The following is a 14,766-nucleotide window of genomic DNA, read 5'->3' as shown; positions in this document are numbered from 1 at the left end:
CTGTCTTGGAGATAGAGGTGGGAATCTGTCTCACATTGGTTGAAGTGACAGAAGGGAGAAGAGCTCCGCTTCCCTGTTACCCCCAGTGAGGCTGTCATGGGGTGAGCTGCAGTGGTCACCAGCAGAGGACAGCTGAGTTCAGAAGCATCTCGTGAAGGTCACTTGTAGCAGTGACAGCTGAGTAGAGAGAACAAAAGGAGGCTCTGCCTGCCTTGCTTATGCTTGAGATGGCCTCTGAAAGCATCTGGAAACCTGGAGGAATAGCTGAGGGACAATTAGAGGAAGAATTATCCCTGGCAGTCAGTTTAGTCACTAAAATTAATAAACTTGTTCCAGATAAATTCTTAGTAAAATTGAAATTTCATACATAACTTTTTTTTTAACATCTTTATTGGAGTATAATTGCTTTACAATGGTGTGTTAGTTTCTGCTGTATAACAAAGTGTATCAGCTATACGTATACATATATCCCCATATCCCCTCCCTCTTGCGTCTCCCTCCCACCCTCCCTATCCCACCCCTCTAGGTGGTCACAAAGCACCGAGCTATGCGGCTGCTTCCCACTAGCTGTCGGTTTTACATTTGGTAGTGTATGTATGTACATGCTACTCTCTCACTTTGTCCCAGCTTACCCTTCCCCCTCCCCGTGTCCTCACGTCCATTCTATAGTAGGTCTGCGTCTTTATTCCTGTCCTGCCCCTAGGTTCTTCATAACCATTTTTTTTTTTAGATTCCATATATATGTGTTAGCATACGGTATTTGTTTTTCTCTTTCTGACTTACTTCACTCTGTATGACAGACTCTAGTAAGGAATTATCCATTCTAATTTTTTTCCAAGGCAGCATCTTGCTCAATAGTGAAATACAAGGTTTCCATTTAAAGTGAAGAAAAGGCAACATTGGTAACATATTTCACATATAATATTGTTCAAGTACTACCCAATTGGATAAGAGAAAAATATATATAAATAACTGAAAAGGATTAGCCCCAATGATAACTATTTATAGATGATATAATCACATAGCTAAAAGCGAGCCACATGGAAAACTACTGGAAATGATAAGATAATCCAGGAAAACTGGTTATAAAATGCAATAATCTATAACCAGTAACTTTTCTACATAAAAACAAGTTAGAAAATGTAATGAAAAAAATTCCCATTTACAAGAGTGCTCAGAATAGTAAAATACTTTACAAGAAAAATAACAGTAAATGTGCAGGATGTTTATGACTTGGAGGAATCTTGAAAGAATAAAATGGCATTTTCAATGTTTAGATTAAAAGTTAAATATTATAATGATGTCAACTTTCTTTAAATTAAATTATTCATTGAATGTAACAGCAACAAAAATGCCAAGAAGTTTTTTTTGGTTATTGTTTGAAATCACATGTCTCAAATAAAGATATTCATTACACAATTATTATAGTTGCCATAGCCTGGAAATAATATGAATGTACATCAATAAGAGACTGGTTAAATTATAGTTTATTCCCAGAGGATACCATTATGATATCCTGCTATTTTTTAAAAATAAGGGAGGGAATTCCCTGGCAGTCCAGTTGTTAGGCCTCTCTGCTCTCACTGCCGAGTGCACAGGTTCAATCCCTGTTCAGGGAACTAAGATCCTGCAAGCTGCATGGTGTGGCCAAAAAAAATTAAAAATAAAATAAAATGAAATGAAATAAAATAAAATAAAATAAAATAGTAACGTAAAATAAAATAAAATAGAATAAAGGGAGATCTGCAGGCCTGGATGTGGAATAATCTCTAAGTGTATTGTTAACTGAAAAGCTCAAGTTGCAGAAATACATACACACACACAAATGACGTACTATATCTATACATGTGTGTACATATATAAAGATATACACACATAGATATACATACACATATATACATAGATATATTATGATGTCATGTGTAAACACACACACACACATACACGTGCTTCGAAGAGCACTCAAGAAGCTTTGCCACTGGAGATAACGAATGGGGGATGGTGTAGAAAAGACTTACCTTTTTGCCATATATCCTTTTTATGCCATTTGGTGTTTTTACTATATGTATATCTTAACTTTTCAAGAGAAAAAAAAGTTTTTAAGCAATAAAATGAATAAAAGCATAGACCTAAAAAAGATACTTGTTCAGGTTAACGGTATCAAAATGTAAATGGGCATTCCCATCTACCCGCTGTCAACTTCTACTCATATCCTAGAGAAATTCCTGCCCATGTGCACAAGTAGACACGTACAAGGAGAGAGGGGCATGGCATGGAGGGGGCAACTAAAACATTATCTATCTCTAGAGTATCTACCACTTAGAATGTGAATACATATTCATAATAAAAAATTGGAAACAAATATCCATCAGCGGGAGATATTTAATAAATTTTGGTACAACTAAGGACTATGCAGATGTTAAAAGGAATGCAATAAGTCCATACATAACATAGAAAGTTGTTCATGTTATTAAGTGGAAAATCAAATTGTAGCACTATGTATGTAGTAGTAGTAATTTTTGTGTGTAAGCATAAAAAGTGTATGGAAGGAAATATATCAAACCATAAATAGTAGATGCCTGAGTGAAACAGTGTTTTATCCACTTCCTCCGAGCCAAGCCTGCTCCTCCTTATTTCCTTCCAAGCTGCTTCCTGAGAGAGTAAGAGGTTTCTGGTCTGGGCTGTGAATCCTGGTGAGCTGGGTCGCTGATGTAGTCCTGGCTCCAATCTGGCCTTTAGCAACTCTTTAGTGGGGTGCAGAGCTCTCTTACAGCCACCAGCAACATTATACTCTGGTTCCTAATCTGCAGCTCCTTGTGTGTATTGGCTCCTGGGGGATTTTGCATGAGGGGGGAATGATGGGGTTGACGTGTTCCTGTGGCTCCACCATAACCCCTAAGAGATACCTCCAGGCGTCTCTAGAGGGAACTTTCCCTTTTCACTTTTTACAATCGGCATCCATGGATTTTTGGAAAAACAGTTTATAAAACTGTAAAACAAATGTAAATTGCAAAAAAAAACTTTGACATTCCTAAGAATAAGCTTAACCTTAAGCTTGAACATAAAAATAACACACGTAAAATGATATATCTCTACTGATGCTTCTCACCATCATGTGCAAAGGATTTGTGACCACAAAAGGATTAATAACCACTCTACTCAACCTGTTTAGTTTATTTTGTTTGTTTGGTTTTTGTTATACTCATTTTTTCTTTTCCGAAATGGGTAATATACTATTACTTGATATGTATTTAGTTAAAAAGAATATTAAATAAGTTTGATCAATCTACATCTTTACTAGATAAATTTTAGTTTACATTATTAACATTTTATTAGGAAAAAAATCTATTACTTTCCTTTAAGCATTTTATTAAGTTTATTAAGTCTTGATTTATTTACATATTCATTTGGAATCACATGGTCTCCTCGCCCTTTCTTTTCCCTTCTCCCATGAGAGAAATTCTCTGAAATAATTTTAGAAAAGAAAATACGATTACTGAGTCAAAAGCTACAAAAATATTAATGCCTCCTGATGCAAGTTTTCAGTTTGCTTTTTATAGCTTAACTTCTTTGATTTTGCAATACCTTATAAGGTATAAATATATTCATTTAATACAAGCCTCAACAACTTTAAGCAATACATATAATTTTTTAACTGCTAGTTAATTTACACCAAAGTTTCCCTCTTCATTCCTAAAATAAGCCCATCCTCTGAGACATATCTGTTTGTTTACTGATAAACATTATCAGATTTAGAATCTCTCGCTGGAAGTCTTCCCACATAAGGAAACATGTTTGTGAGACATCTTTCCTGAACATCACTATCACATAATGATTTATCCTTACCAGGTCCACAAATCATAAGATATTCAGTGAAAATGGACATTGTAGGATATCACTTTGACGTACAGTCAGTTCAAGGGCGACTGAATGGTAACGCAGGTGTGTGGCGTGTGACACATGCAGGCCCCACCCCCAGGTGCAGTGAGTCACTCAGCTGGCAGAGAGCTCCCCTGGGATAATGGCACCATCAAGAGAACCTCTTGACACTCACTAATCTAGGCTGATAGCATCGTTTAGACAAGCTAAGAGCCAAAAGAATGCCAAGGTCAGTGTTTTTGTAGCAAGAATTAATTTTTATTAATTTAAAAATGAAAATGGTAAATAACATTTAAGACCGTCTTAGAGAAATCATATCATAGTCCAACACTATGAACTATACAGCTATTTTCAGTTTTGCATATGGCCTTCCATTTCTTATAGATAGTTAGCTACTCACAATCATAGGTATTTTATCTTCTGTTTCTCTCAGTTAACTTTATATCACAAGCGTGGTTCCATGTTTGTATAGAGCTTTCATAATTATTATTTTTAATGGCTGCATGAAGGCCATTTGATTAATTTTATTACTCTGTCTATTCCAGTGCCTATTATAATGCTCCTGATGAGAGCATAGGATGATGCTAGTCTAAGTGCTGGTGCCAAAACACCTCAGTTCAAATGTAAGTTTATTAACCTCTGTGCCTTAGTTTTCTGGTCTTTAAAATGAGGCTGATGACAATTCCAACCACACAGGTTTGTCATGATTAAATGAATTAATTTGCGTAAAGTACCTAGAACAATGCCTGGTACGTGGTGAGCAGTCAATAAATGTGAACTATTATTATTGATGTATAAATGACTTTGGAGCCTTCAAGTCATCTCTTGCTTTTGCTATTACAGACAGCAGTGCAATGAACATCTCTACTTATCAGATGTTTTGCTTCTGTATAATTATTTCCTTAGATTAAATTTCTAGGAAGCAGATTGCTGGGTCAAAGAGTTTATCACAGTGATTACTTTTAAAGAAATTCCTTGAACCTTTGTCCTTGAAGAAAATGTGATGGCATGGAAAACAAATACTAGTTGCTATAAAAGAGATGATCAAGAAGAGAAATCATGGCTTTATTTGATAACAATAATTTAGTAAAACCCCATTTTATTCATGAAACTGGGTAGGTAGACCTTATACAAAGAGCCTGGGTTCCATTCAACTGAGTTAAGCCAATAAGTATTTCCCAGTCTGCTCTATGCTTGTTCCATGCTAGGTGTTAAGCAGAGTATGGAAGGATATGAAGCGGCCTTTGTCCTTAAAGAGTCAAAATCTATGTAAGAAGGTAAGATATGAAGGTAGTATGAGACTATAGAATCAGGGGCCAAATTACATTTTTTTTCATCCAAAATCTATGGTACAGACACCAAATATTAGGCATAGTCAGCTGGCAATAAAGAGACAATATTCAGTTTGTGGTGAAGAAAAAAGTGTGTGGGGGGGAGAGAGGCAATGATACAGATGAACTTGTTTACAAAACAGAAATAGACGCACAGACATAGAAAACAAACTTATGGTTACCAAAGGGGAAGGGGGGGGTATGATAAATTAGGAAGATGGGATTAACATATACTCACTACTATATATAAAATAGATAACCAACAAGGACCTACTATATCGCTCAGGGAACTCTACTCAATATTTTGTAATAACCTATAAGGGAAAAGAATCTGAAAAAGAATATATATATATATATATATATATATATATATATATCTGAATCTCTGTGTTGTACACCTGAAACTAACACAACATTGTAAATCAACTATACTTCAATAAAAAATTAGTTCATTGATTAAATATATGAAGGGGAAAAAAGAGAAAGAGAAAAGTGTGTGACCATCCATGTGATAACTAAATTGAGCTCCACTTTTTTTCTCAGAATCTAACATTTTATAATTGCTTTCAATACACCTCAAACCAACAGGCCAGACCTGCATTTGAATATCATCCACAGAAAATGTTTGCTCTTGCTAAAACACATTCTTATCCCTGCCAGTTAAGATGAAAGCACTCCTCAGACTTCAACTGTGGACTTTAGCCAAGGGGGCCCAAAAGGGGTGCTCAGGAGTGGAGATGGCTTTGGTGGAGAACTGGGGGTGTGTGTGTCTGTTTAGGAAGTGCCTCTGCTAGCTGAAATAACAAAATCATCTCTATCTCGCCTGTTTTTAGGGAGCAATGCTAACGTGTCTGAAACAACCAAAATCTCCCACCACCACTCTGCTGTCCTCTCTCTTTTGTCTCAGTGTCGAAGGAAAGGGGTCCAACTGCCTCTCCTCTCTGAGATGAGCAAGATCACTGATTTCCAGGAAGCCAAACCTGAAATAGAAGCAGAGCCTTTTGTTGTCATTGAGGAAGACTTCCCAATCACTGTACACCCTTTCCGTAGGGGGCAAGCCCCATATAAAGGGTTTTCCGGTCTTTGAAAATGGCCTGCCAAACACCATTCTTGTGCCTTATCCAGCAGTTATCAAACTGCCTACTATGTACAGATCCTCTCAAACTGACAGGTACCAGATGCCCCCAGAAGGTTTAAGCCTCTGCAATGTCCAGAGAAGGAGCTGCTTTGCCCAAACAGGTCCCGAAGCAGACAAGTGAAACTGTCTTCCTTATATGGTGAAAAGTGCCCTGTCGCTTTAAGGCCAAGAGACTTGGCTGCAGATGGTCCCTGGGAAGTTTGCGGGCAGCCCCATCCTGAGTCTGAGCTTCGCAGCTGTGCAGGTGAGTTCCCAAACCTTTTCCCAATTTGCCCCCTGCAGTCTCTCTCCTGGCGTGGCTGGTTGGAAATGCTGTTACAGAGGGCTAGAGAAATTCAGGGTCAGTAGAGATGGTGTTGTTTGGAGAAGTTTGAGTTGAAGGGAAAAAACAAGGTTACTAGGGAAATGTGCAGTGATGCAGCCAGTGAGGATGCTTCTAACTTCCAGTGGGGAGGAAGCATCCAGGTTACAAGAGGCCCTGAGGCTTTTCAGGACAGGGCAGGGGAAACAAATTCAGCAGTGGAAGAGGGACAGATGCTAGGTAAGACCCCACAGGGCGACGTTTGGAATTCTGAGCTATAGAACCTGGTCAGCTGCAAGTTTAAACCAGACATAGGTGGGAGGAAATAATGCTTCTGCAAATGCTGAAGGCTTTGCAGAGCTACAGGGCTGACTGCAGAAGAGAAAGTGAACGCGAATGTTTGCAGCATCTACTGGAATGGAAGGCTGCAGCCTTAACCCTTCGTTCAACCTGGCTGATTAGCAAGTAGGGTTTGACAGCACAGAGCACAGGGTGAGGGTGGGGATGCCTGCGTGGAGTATTGTGGTGGAAGACTACAATAAATGGATAAGACTATGATCGTGGAACCGCATCTCTGGTATCCCCACAGTACCACCTGCAGAGAAAAGAGATTTTTCTAAGCTCAGAAATTCTGTGTCATCCACAAGCAAAGAACTGGAAGAAGAAGTCTCATTTAAGCTGACTACTGCTCTGTCATTTACTAATTCAGTTTCCTGACTTCTTTTAGCCTGTGGCCTGGAGCCTCCTAAAATATTAATTTGGAATTAACGAATAGAACTTTTTAAAGGCTAAAGATGCACTAGCAAAGCCCTTTAACTGAGCCCACTCATCAGCTACAACCAAAATAGAAGTCCACCCAGGAATTTAAAAAGAGAGATGCCAGATTATAGGACTGGGCTTGTTTTCCCTCTTGGTTGAGTCTGGGGCCATTCATCATTCAAAGGCCAGTGGTTTCTTTACAGTTGTTGTGTGGGGAGTGAACACGGAGGCTGGATTAAAATTCCTTACATACCCCATGCCTTTAAAAAATATTCATTCATCTGGGTAGTCACTGAAGAATTCGTTTTATTATTAACTAACAAGTGCTCTATCTACTTGTTTTCTAAAGACAGAATGTTCATGAAAAAAGATTTGTTTTATCAACAGGGATTTGTTAGTGCAAGGGTTCCCCTTTTCTCACTTCTGATGGCTGGGCCAAGTGGGGATTATAGCTTGCTGAATAGGAAGATCTGTTCTTGACTCTAAAAACAGCAAAGGGCTCTACTTGGGCCCTACCCATTCAGAAACGCGGATGTTCTGAGCAAGAAGTTAACTTTTGAGTTCATAATTTGGAAGAGAGCAGGGTGCGTGGGTATAATTTTGCTTCCTTTGTTTCAAGTTAAATCCAGAAAGCGGTGTCAAATATACTGCTTTCAAATATGAATGCTGCCAAGAAAAATAAAATCCAATCCCCAGAGCTGGAAAATCTCTAAAAGTAACAGACTGTGACCTTTTATAAGCTAAATCAAAGTGTTTAAAAGGAAAAAAGATGTGGCTTCCTGAACATTTCACATAGTGACCCTCAATCACATACTGACTGCACAACATCTCTTAAGCTATTTATTTTATCTGTGCTTTGGTTTCCTCACCATTAAACCGTGCATTGTTGGGAGGGACTTTCCAATGAAGTGGAAAGATCCATTGGAACTGGAATTGAGCAAATCTGGGTTAAATTTCCAGTCCCTTCATTTATTCCATAACCTTAGACAAGTTACACAGCCAGTCTGAACCTCAGTTTCCTTATTTGTAAAGAGAGTAAATAATTAACAATGTCATTAGAATTAGAGGAACCTACCAGTACACAGGCTCAGGCCTGCGTGTCCTTGGACTTGGAGAGCAGGATGTCCTGCTCACAAGCAGGAACCTTTGTATCTTGCATGAAAAATGGACGATCTAAAAATGGGTGATGTTGGGACTTCCCTGGTGGCGCAGTGGTTAAGAATCCGCCTACCAATGCAGGGGACACGGGTTCGAGCCCTGGCCCGGGAAGATCCCACATACCGCGTAGCAACGAAGCCCGTGGGCCACAACTACTGAGCCTGTGCTCTGGAGCCCGCTAACCACGACTACTGAAGCCTGCATGCCACAACTACTGAAGCCCGCGCGCCTAGATCCCATGCTCCGCAACAAAAGGAACCACGGCAATGAGAAGCCTGCGCACCACAACAAAGAGTAGCCCCTGCTCGCCACAACTAGAGAAAGCCCGCACACGGCAACGAAGACCCAACGCAGCCAAAAATAAATGAATAAAAATAAATAAATAAATAAATTTATTAAAAAAAAAAACAAAATAAAAAATAAAAAAATAAAAATGGGTGATGTTGAGAAGGGCAAGAAGATTTTAGTTCAGAATCGGGCCTAGTGCCATACCATGGAAAAGAGAGGCAAGCACAAGACTGGGCCAAATCTCCATGGTCTGTTTAGGCAAAAGACAGGTCAGGCCCCTGGATTTTCTTACACAGATGCCAGCAAGAACAAAGGCATCTCTTGGGGAGAGGAGACACTGATGGGGTATATGGAGAATCCCAAGAAGTACATCCCTGGAACAAAAATGATTTTCACAGGCATTAGAAGGGGGTGACTTGATAGCTTATCTCAAAAAAGCTGCTAATGAGTAATAGTTGGCCATTGCCTTATTACAAAACAGAAGTGTCTCATGACTTTTTTTTTTATGTGTACCATATTTGAATCGGCCTCATACACCAGAATTCCAATCATGAATGGCTGGTAGGATATTTCTTTTAGATGGCCCTGATATATATAGATTGACTCCTAGTTCAATTAACATGATCAGCTTTTTGAATTTTGATACTAATTCCAGCTCAGCAAGTGCTATCCCTGTTTTCCCCTTCTAAAGATATGATTGGACTTGATGTTCAACTCTTCATAGAGATGGTGAACGCCATCTCAAAACCTACAGGAAATTGGTTTTATATTTAAATTTATATAACTGGTTATATTAATATATTTAAATACAGAGGATATCCCTTCACTGTCTCATAGAACAGTAAGACTCACCTGCATTTCACGTTGTGTTCATTAGCCTGCTAAAGGCAAGGGCTGAAGATAAGCTGGCAATGTCCACTTTATCTTTTTGGTCTTAACTATGCCAATTAGATTAAAATTCCCTGTATCTAAAATGTTGTCTTTTACTTAATGAAAGGCATTTTAGTGTGGTTTATGTATAATAACAAATAAAGAATATTTAATACTTCTCACATTTCATAGGTGATCTATAAGATCAAATGCTTTTAAAATTTAGCATCACAAGCTATTGCAGCAAACTTTGCTTATGAATTCTTTACCAAGTCAAACTAAGTTATAATTCAGGATTGTCTTTTAAACAGCTATTCAAAAACACATGCAACTGTAGAATTACCATACATGCATGATTGGCAATGGTGCTTTTGCCAACTCATTAGAAAGATTAGAGGAGATATACCATCAGCACAAATTTATAAATTACGTGATCCTAAGGCTGAAAATAATTAAAAACAAAGTCACGGATCAAAAATAAATAAACAAACAAATAAAGAAAGAAGACAAATTATTAAATGAACTTTAGAATCCAGTAGAGTCTCCAAAAATATTATTTTACAGCTCCTTCTTTTTCTTTATGACTTAGGAAACTATATTGTTCCTTGGGGGAGGAAATGAGTTTTGAGAGTGGAAACCAGCTCTGTAGCACAACTTTAGAACCGCTGCTAGTTCACCCCCTTCTCCCCACCCTGCTTCAAAAAAGGATGCCCAACTCCCTTGGAAATCCATTCCTAGTTATTAACCAGGCTCATTGATCAGAAGTCCTTCTTAAAGCAAACCCACTTCTACCTATTTTGTGTTCAGAAATACAAAGAATTGTTGGTTTTCTTCCTATGGTATAGTTATTCCATATGCGTGAAGAACAATAGTAAGCCACCTCAGAATCTCAATAAAGGTGGGCTATCCAAAAGCAAGTTTGAACAGCATTTTTAAAGGAACTTTTTTTTGTTGTTATTAGAAGCCACCTCTTACAAGTGGTTCAATAATAACTAATTGTTACCTTTCTGTAAAGTCTCCTAACATGTTCACACAGCTATCTTTAAGAATATGGTTAGTGCTACTCTCAGAATTTTTATCGTTCACTTCAGGCCATTGTAAGAGCAGGGTTGCCATACCTGCAATGGGGCTATGTGTAGGACACATTTTTAAACTGGAAACATTCTCTCCACTAGCTTAGAAAGGTGGTGATAAATTTCAGCAGCAGAAACATTCCATTGGAGGCACAAATCACAGCCCATGCATCAGCTGGGAGTTGAGAGCTGTCAATGACAATGACCTAAGGGTAGGTCACCCCTGTAGCCAATCTTCTAGTGGTGGATTAACACCGCCTCTGTCAGGAGACTGGTGTTTAGGATCCACACTTGGCCACTTAAAGTAGCTGTGGGACCTGGCTTAGTTCCTTTACGTGTCTGAGCCTCAGTTCTATGGTCTGCCTCGTGGGAATGATAACAATTCCCACGTATGTGGTTATGGGAAAGAGAGGAGAATTGGCAGTGCCGAGCTCAGTAATTATGTTGGATCCAAATGCCTGATGGTCTCTAAGAAGGTCCTTGTTCTTTACGAATAAGACACTGGCCATAGACCTTGTCTACACCCTTTAGACCAATCTGCAAGTATGAGTATGTGTCCAAGAATGTGTGACTTAAACTTTTAATAAAAGTTAAGTTTCAAGTTAGGTGGAAGCAAAGAAAAGTAGGGGCTGAGGCCATTCTACATCGTGCTGCAGGGGTTAACTTTGGAAACAGGTTTAAAATCCGCTGGGTCACATAGGGCTTTGGATTGATTACATTCTTTAAAAATATTTTATAATTTTTGACCCCATGGGAGGTACTTCTGTGTCTGGTACACTGGAAGAAAGAGTCGGAATGGGGGAACACGATGGTCTAGATTGAGCACGTAGAGTAGAGAAATCCTGGTGGAGCTGAATCTCTTGACACATCTTTGCTGCCCCCTCCTCCCCACTGCCCCCATGCACGTTGAGCTTGTCAGATGCAATTCTTTCATGAATTCACCAAGCTGGGGAAGCTTGAGAAAGTGTCTAGATTGGCTTCTTGCCTTCAGTCAAAGTTGCTCTTGAAACAACCAAGAACAAGGGCCACCTACCTCTGCTCAGGGAAGGAGCCTTTCAAGTTCCATCTGTTGTCTACCTGCAATGGGGCTGCATTTGGGAAGTTATCCTTATGCCTTGTGCTACAAGCCCATTTTCTCCTAGCGAGCTCTGGGTCTGTCCTTTGTTGCAGCAAATTGCTATCCTGCCTGTGGAAGCGGCCACTAGGGTGGGGCATGCTCATGGTCACAGCCTCTGCGAGGGGCGGCACTTCTTGTTTCCTGTCTGATTAATCACCAGGTGAGCAGACATGCTTCTGCCTTGACTTTATCACATCTATTCCCCCTCCACCTTCCCTCTCCCTACTGCAGTGCTTCCCAAACTAGAGAGAGCGTGCATCAGGAAGGCTCCTTAACACACACAATGCTGGGACCCATCCCCAGTGTTCTGATCTGTAGGTCTGTGCTGGGGCCTGAGTATTTGCAAGTTGTAATAAGCTCACAGGTGGTCTCGGAACCACACTTTGGGAACCACTCATCCAACACTCAGTCTCACTCTAGTGTTTCCAGTAACTTGCACCGCCTCCTACATACCAAGATAATACCTCCTCTCTGTTCTTGGGGACGGGGATGGGGGTGTGAAATAGAGCCTTCTCCTTACCACTGTTCTGTGCGACTATTCAGTGAATTCTAATTGTAACACGCATGGTACTAAATACTTTACAGACATTATTTGCACTTTCCCAATAACCCTACAAGTTTGATGTTATGAAACAAACAGAAAGAGTGTGAGAAACCAAGATCTCACCAGTGACAAAGAGCAGATATAGTATTCAAACTCAGACTGATCTGGAAAGATTTGCTCTTTCCACTATTCCAGGTCTGGCACATAGATGTTTAACTTGTATGTCAACTCCAGTTCACTGGTAGCTGCTGCCTGGAGCACTGTGTGGAGAGTCCCATGTGGAATGGGTGCTCAGCAAGAAGAAGTACTAAGATTGGTGAGCTGTACCTGCCGAGATGCAGGAGTGGAGAATGAGAACCCAGGTGCTGTGTATTTGCCATCCCCACACGATGCCTTGTTCGTGAATCAATTTTGTCAGCTACTAAAATCAGAGTGATGGGTATTCAAATTTGTTCCACAGAGAACAGTAAAACTTATTTCCTTTTTCATCCCCTTCTCTAAAGGGTGAATCTAATTTTTTTTTTTAATTTATTTTATTTATTTATTTATTTATTGGCTGCGTTGAGTCTTCGTTGCTGCGCGCAGGCTTTCTCTAGTTGTGGCGAGCGGGGGCTACTCTTCGTTGCAGTGTGCAGGCTTCTCGTTGCGGTGGCTTCTCTTGTTGTGGAGCACGGGCTGTAGGCGCATGGGCTTCAGTAGTTGTGGCACGCGGGCTCAGTAGTTGTGGCTTGTGGGCTCTAGAGCGGAGGCTCAGTAGTTGTGGCACACAGGCTTAGTTGCTCCGCGGTATGTGGGATCTTCCCAGACCAGGGATGGAACCCGTGTCCCCTGCATTGGCAGGCGGATTCTTAACCACTGCGCCACCAGGGAAGCCCCTGAATCTAAATTTTTGAGGCTAGATTTGAAAGGGTATAATAACTTGTAAAGTAAAATGAAATGCGGCTAGTATATAGATAGTGGACATTTAGCCTTAAAGTGACAAGGACGAGAGAATTTATTAATTATGTATGTCTCTGTATATGTCTTTCAGTGTGACCTAATAGATCGCCTTATACTGAAATAATCCACTGTGACTTAATAAAGAGGCAATGACATTTCTGGTTTTGTTTCTCCCTCCATCACTAATATTCAGTGTGAGATTTGTTATTTTTAGTGTCTTAGTGCTTTATCTAAAAAAATGAGTTTCATAATGCTTTTCTGCTTCTTCCTAATATGTATTATGTACATGATTAAATGAAAAAATAACTTTATGGCATCTATTATTCAATCAACAAATATTTATAAAAATTTATCCCCAGGCTCTGGGGATATAGCAACAAACAAACAGACTGCTCTCATGGAACTTACATTCTGGAGAAGGGAGACAGACAATATACAAGTAAACAAAGAAGAAAATTGTGTATCGTGATAAGTATACATAGTGAGAGTGACTCTGTGTGTATGCGTGTATGTGTGTATGTATTGCTATTTTAGATGGGGTGGTCCAGGGCAGGTCTTTCTGAGGTGGTGACATTTAAGCTAAGACTTGAATGTGGAAAAGGAGCCAAACTGGGTAGTCTGGGAGTGCTTCTTTTCCAGGCAGAGAAAAGAACCCATGCGAAGATCCTGAGGTTGAAGGTAGGTAAGGGCCAGATCAAGTAGGCTAGTAGGGATTTTCAGCCGGGGGTGATGCAACCCTCCTTCCCCTACCTAGGTGGTGTTTGAAGATGTGCAGCTGGTGATTTGGGTGCAAAATATGGAGTTGAGGACAGAGCACTATTGGCTTTTGTGGGCAGGACTAGGGATGCTAAACATCTTGTACTGCTTTGGATGGAGGCACATGAGAAGACTTGTGTGCTCATACTGTCCTGAAGATATTGTCTCTGTTGAGAAATCCTGAAGAATCTCCAAGGCCAGGGTAAGAAGTTTGAATTTTCTCCTGTGTACAGTGAGAAGCTCTTGGAGAGTTGTAAGCTTTAAAAGATGATCTTTAAAGGATCATTTTGGCTACTGAGTGGAGAGTGAACTGTAAGAGACAAGGGTGAAAGCAGGGAAATTCAACAGGCAGCTATTTCAGTAATCCAGAGTAGAGACGATGGTGGCCTGGGCAGGGGGGTCATGGTGAAGGTTTTGAGAAGTATTTCTACCTTCAAGAAGAAGACTGCTTAAATAAATATAAAATGCCATTTCTCATGACACCCTATGTTATCGTTTGTTTCCCTTTAAAGATTTTACAGTTCCGGAATCCACTGGTTTCCTCTGCAGCCATTTAAGAGAATCTTTGCGGCACCGAATTACAGACCTCGCTCTTTCAAATGCAAGTCCTTAT

The 14,766-nt window shown here is 39.9% G+C and overlaps 2 protein-coding genes across 5 annotated transcripts in view; both read left to right on the top strand.

Moving 5' to 3' along the window:
- SCHIP1 (schwannomin interacting protein 1) overlaps positions 1–14,766 on the top strand; it is an 801,544-nt gene that overhangs the window by 643,233 nt on the left and 143,545 nt on the right. The window contains exon 1 of one of the 4 annotated variants that reach the window (XM_061194516.1): positions 6,524–6,592. The exons of the other annotated variants lie outside the window; for them this stretch is intronic. Within the exon in view, the coding sequence (XP_061050499.1) occupies positions 6,533–6,592 (60 nt within the window). The 5' untranslated portion in view covers positions 6,524–6,532. Of the gene's footprint in view, positions 1–6,523; positions 6,593–14,766 lie in introns of those variants that run through there. 4 annotated transcript variants of the gene reach the window in all.
- LOC133093578 (cytochrome c-like) lies at positions 9,060–9,269 on the top strand. Its single transcript, XM_061193497.1, has one exon. The coding sequence runs from the start codon at positions 9,060–9,062 to the stop codon at positions 9,267–9,269; it is 210 nt and encodes a 69-aa protein (XP_061049480.1).

The sequence above is a fragment of the Eubalaena glacialis genome, chromosome 6 (genome assembly GCF_028564815.1).
Source record: "Eubalaena glacialis isolate mEubGla1 chromosome 6, mEubGla1.1.hap2.+ XY, whole genome shotgun sequence".
NCBI lineage: Eukaryota > Metazoa > Chordata > Mammalia > Artiodactyla > Balaenidae > Eubalaena > Eubalaena glacialis.
This window is presented reverse-complemented; position numbering and strand designations above follow the sequence as displayed.

What these genes read in the sequence shown, in the direction of transcription:
- LOC133093578 (XM_061193497.1), top strand. Translation starts at nt 9,060, where the DNA reads ATGGAAAAGAGAGGCAAGCACAAGACTGGGCCAAATCTCCATGGTCTG.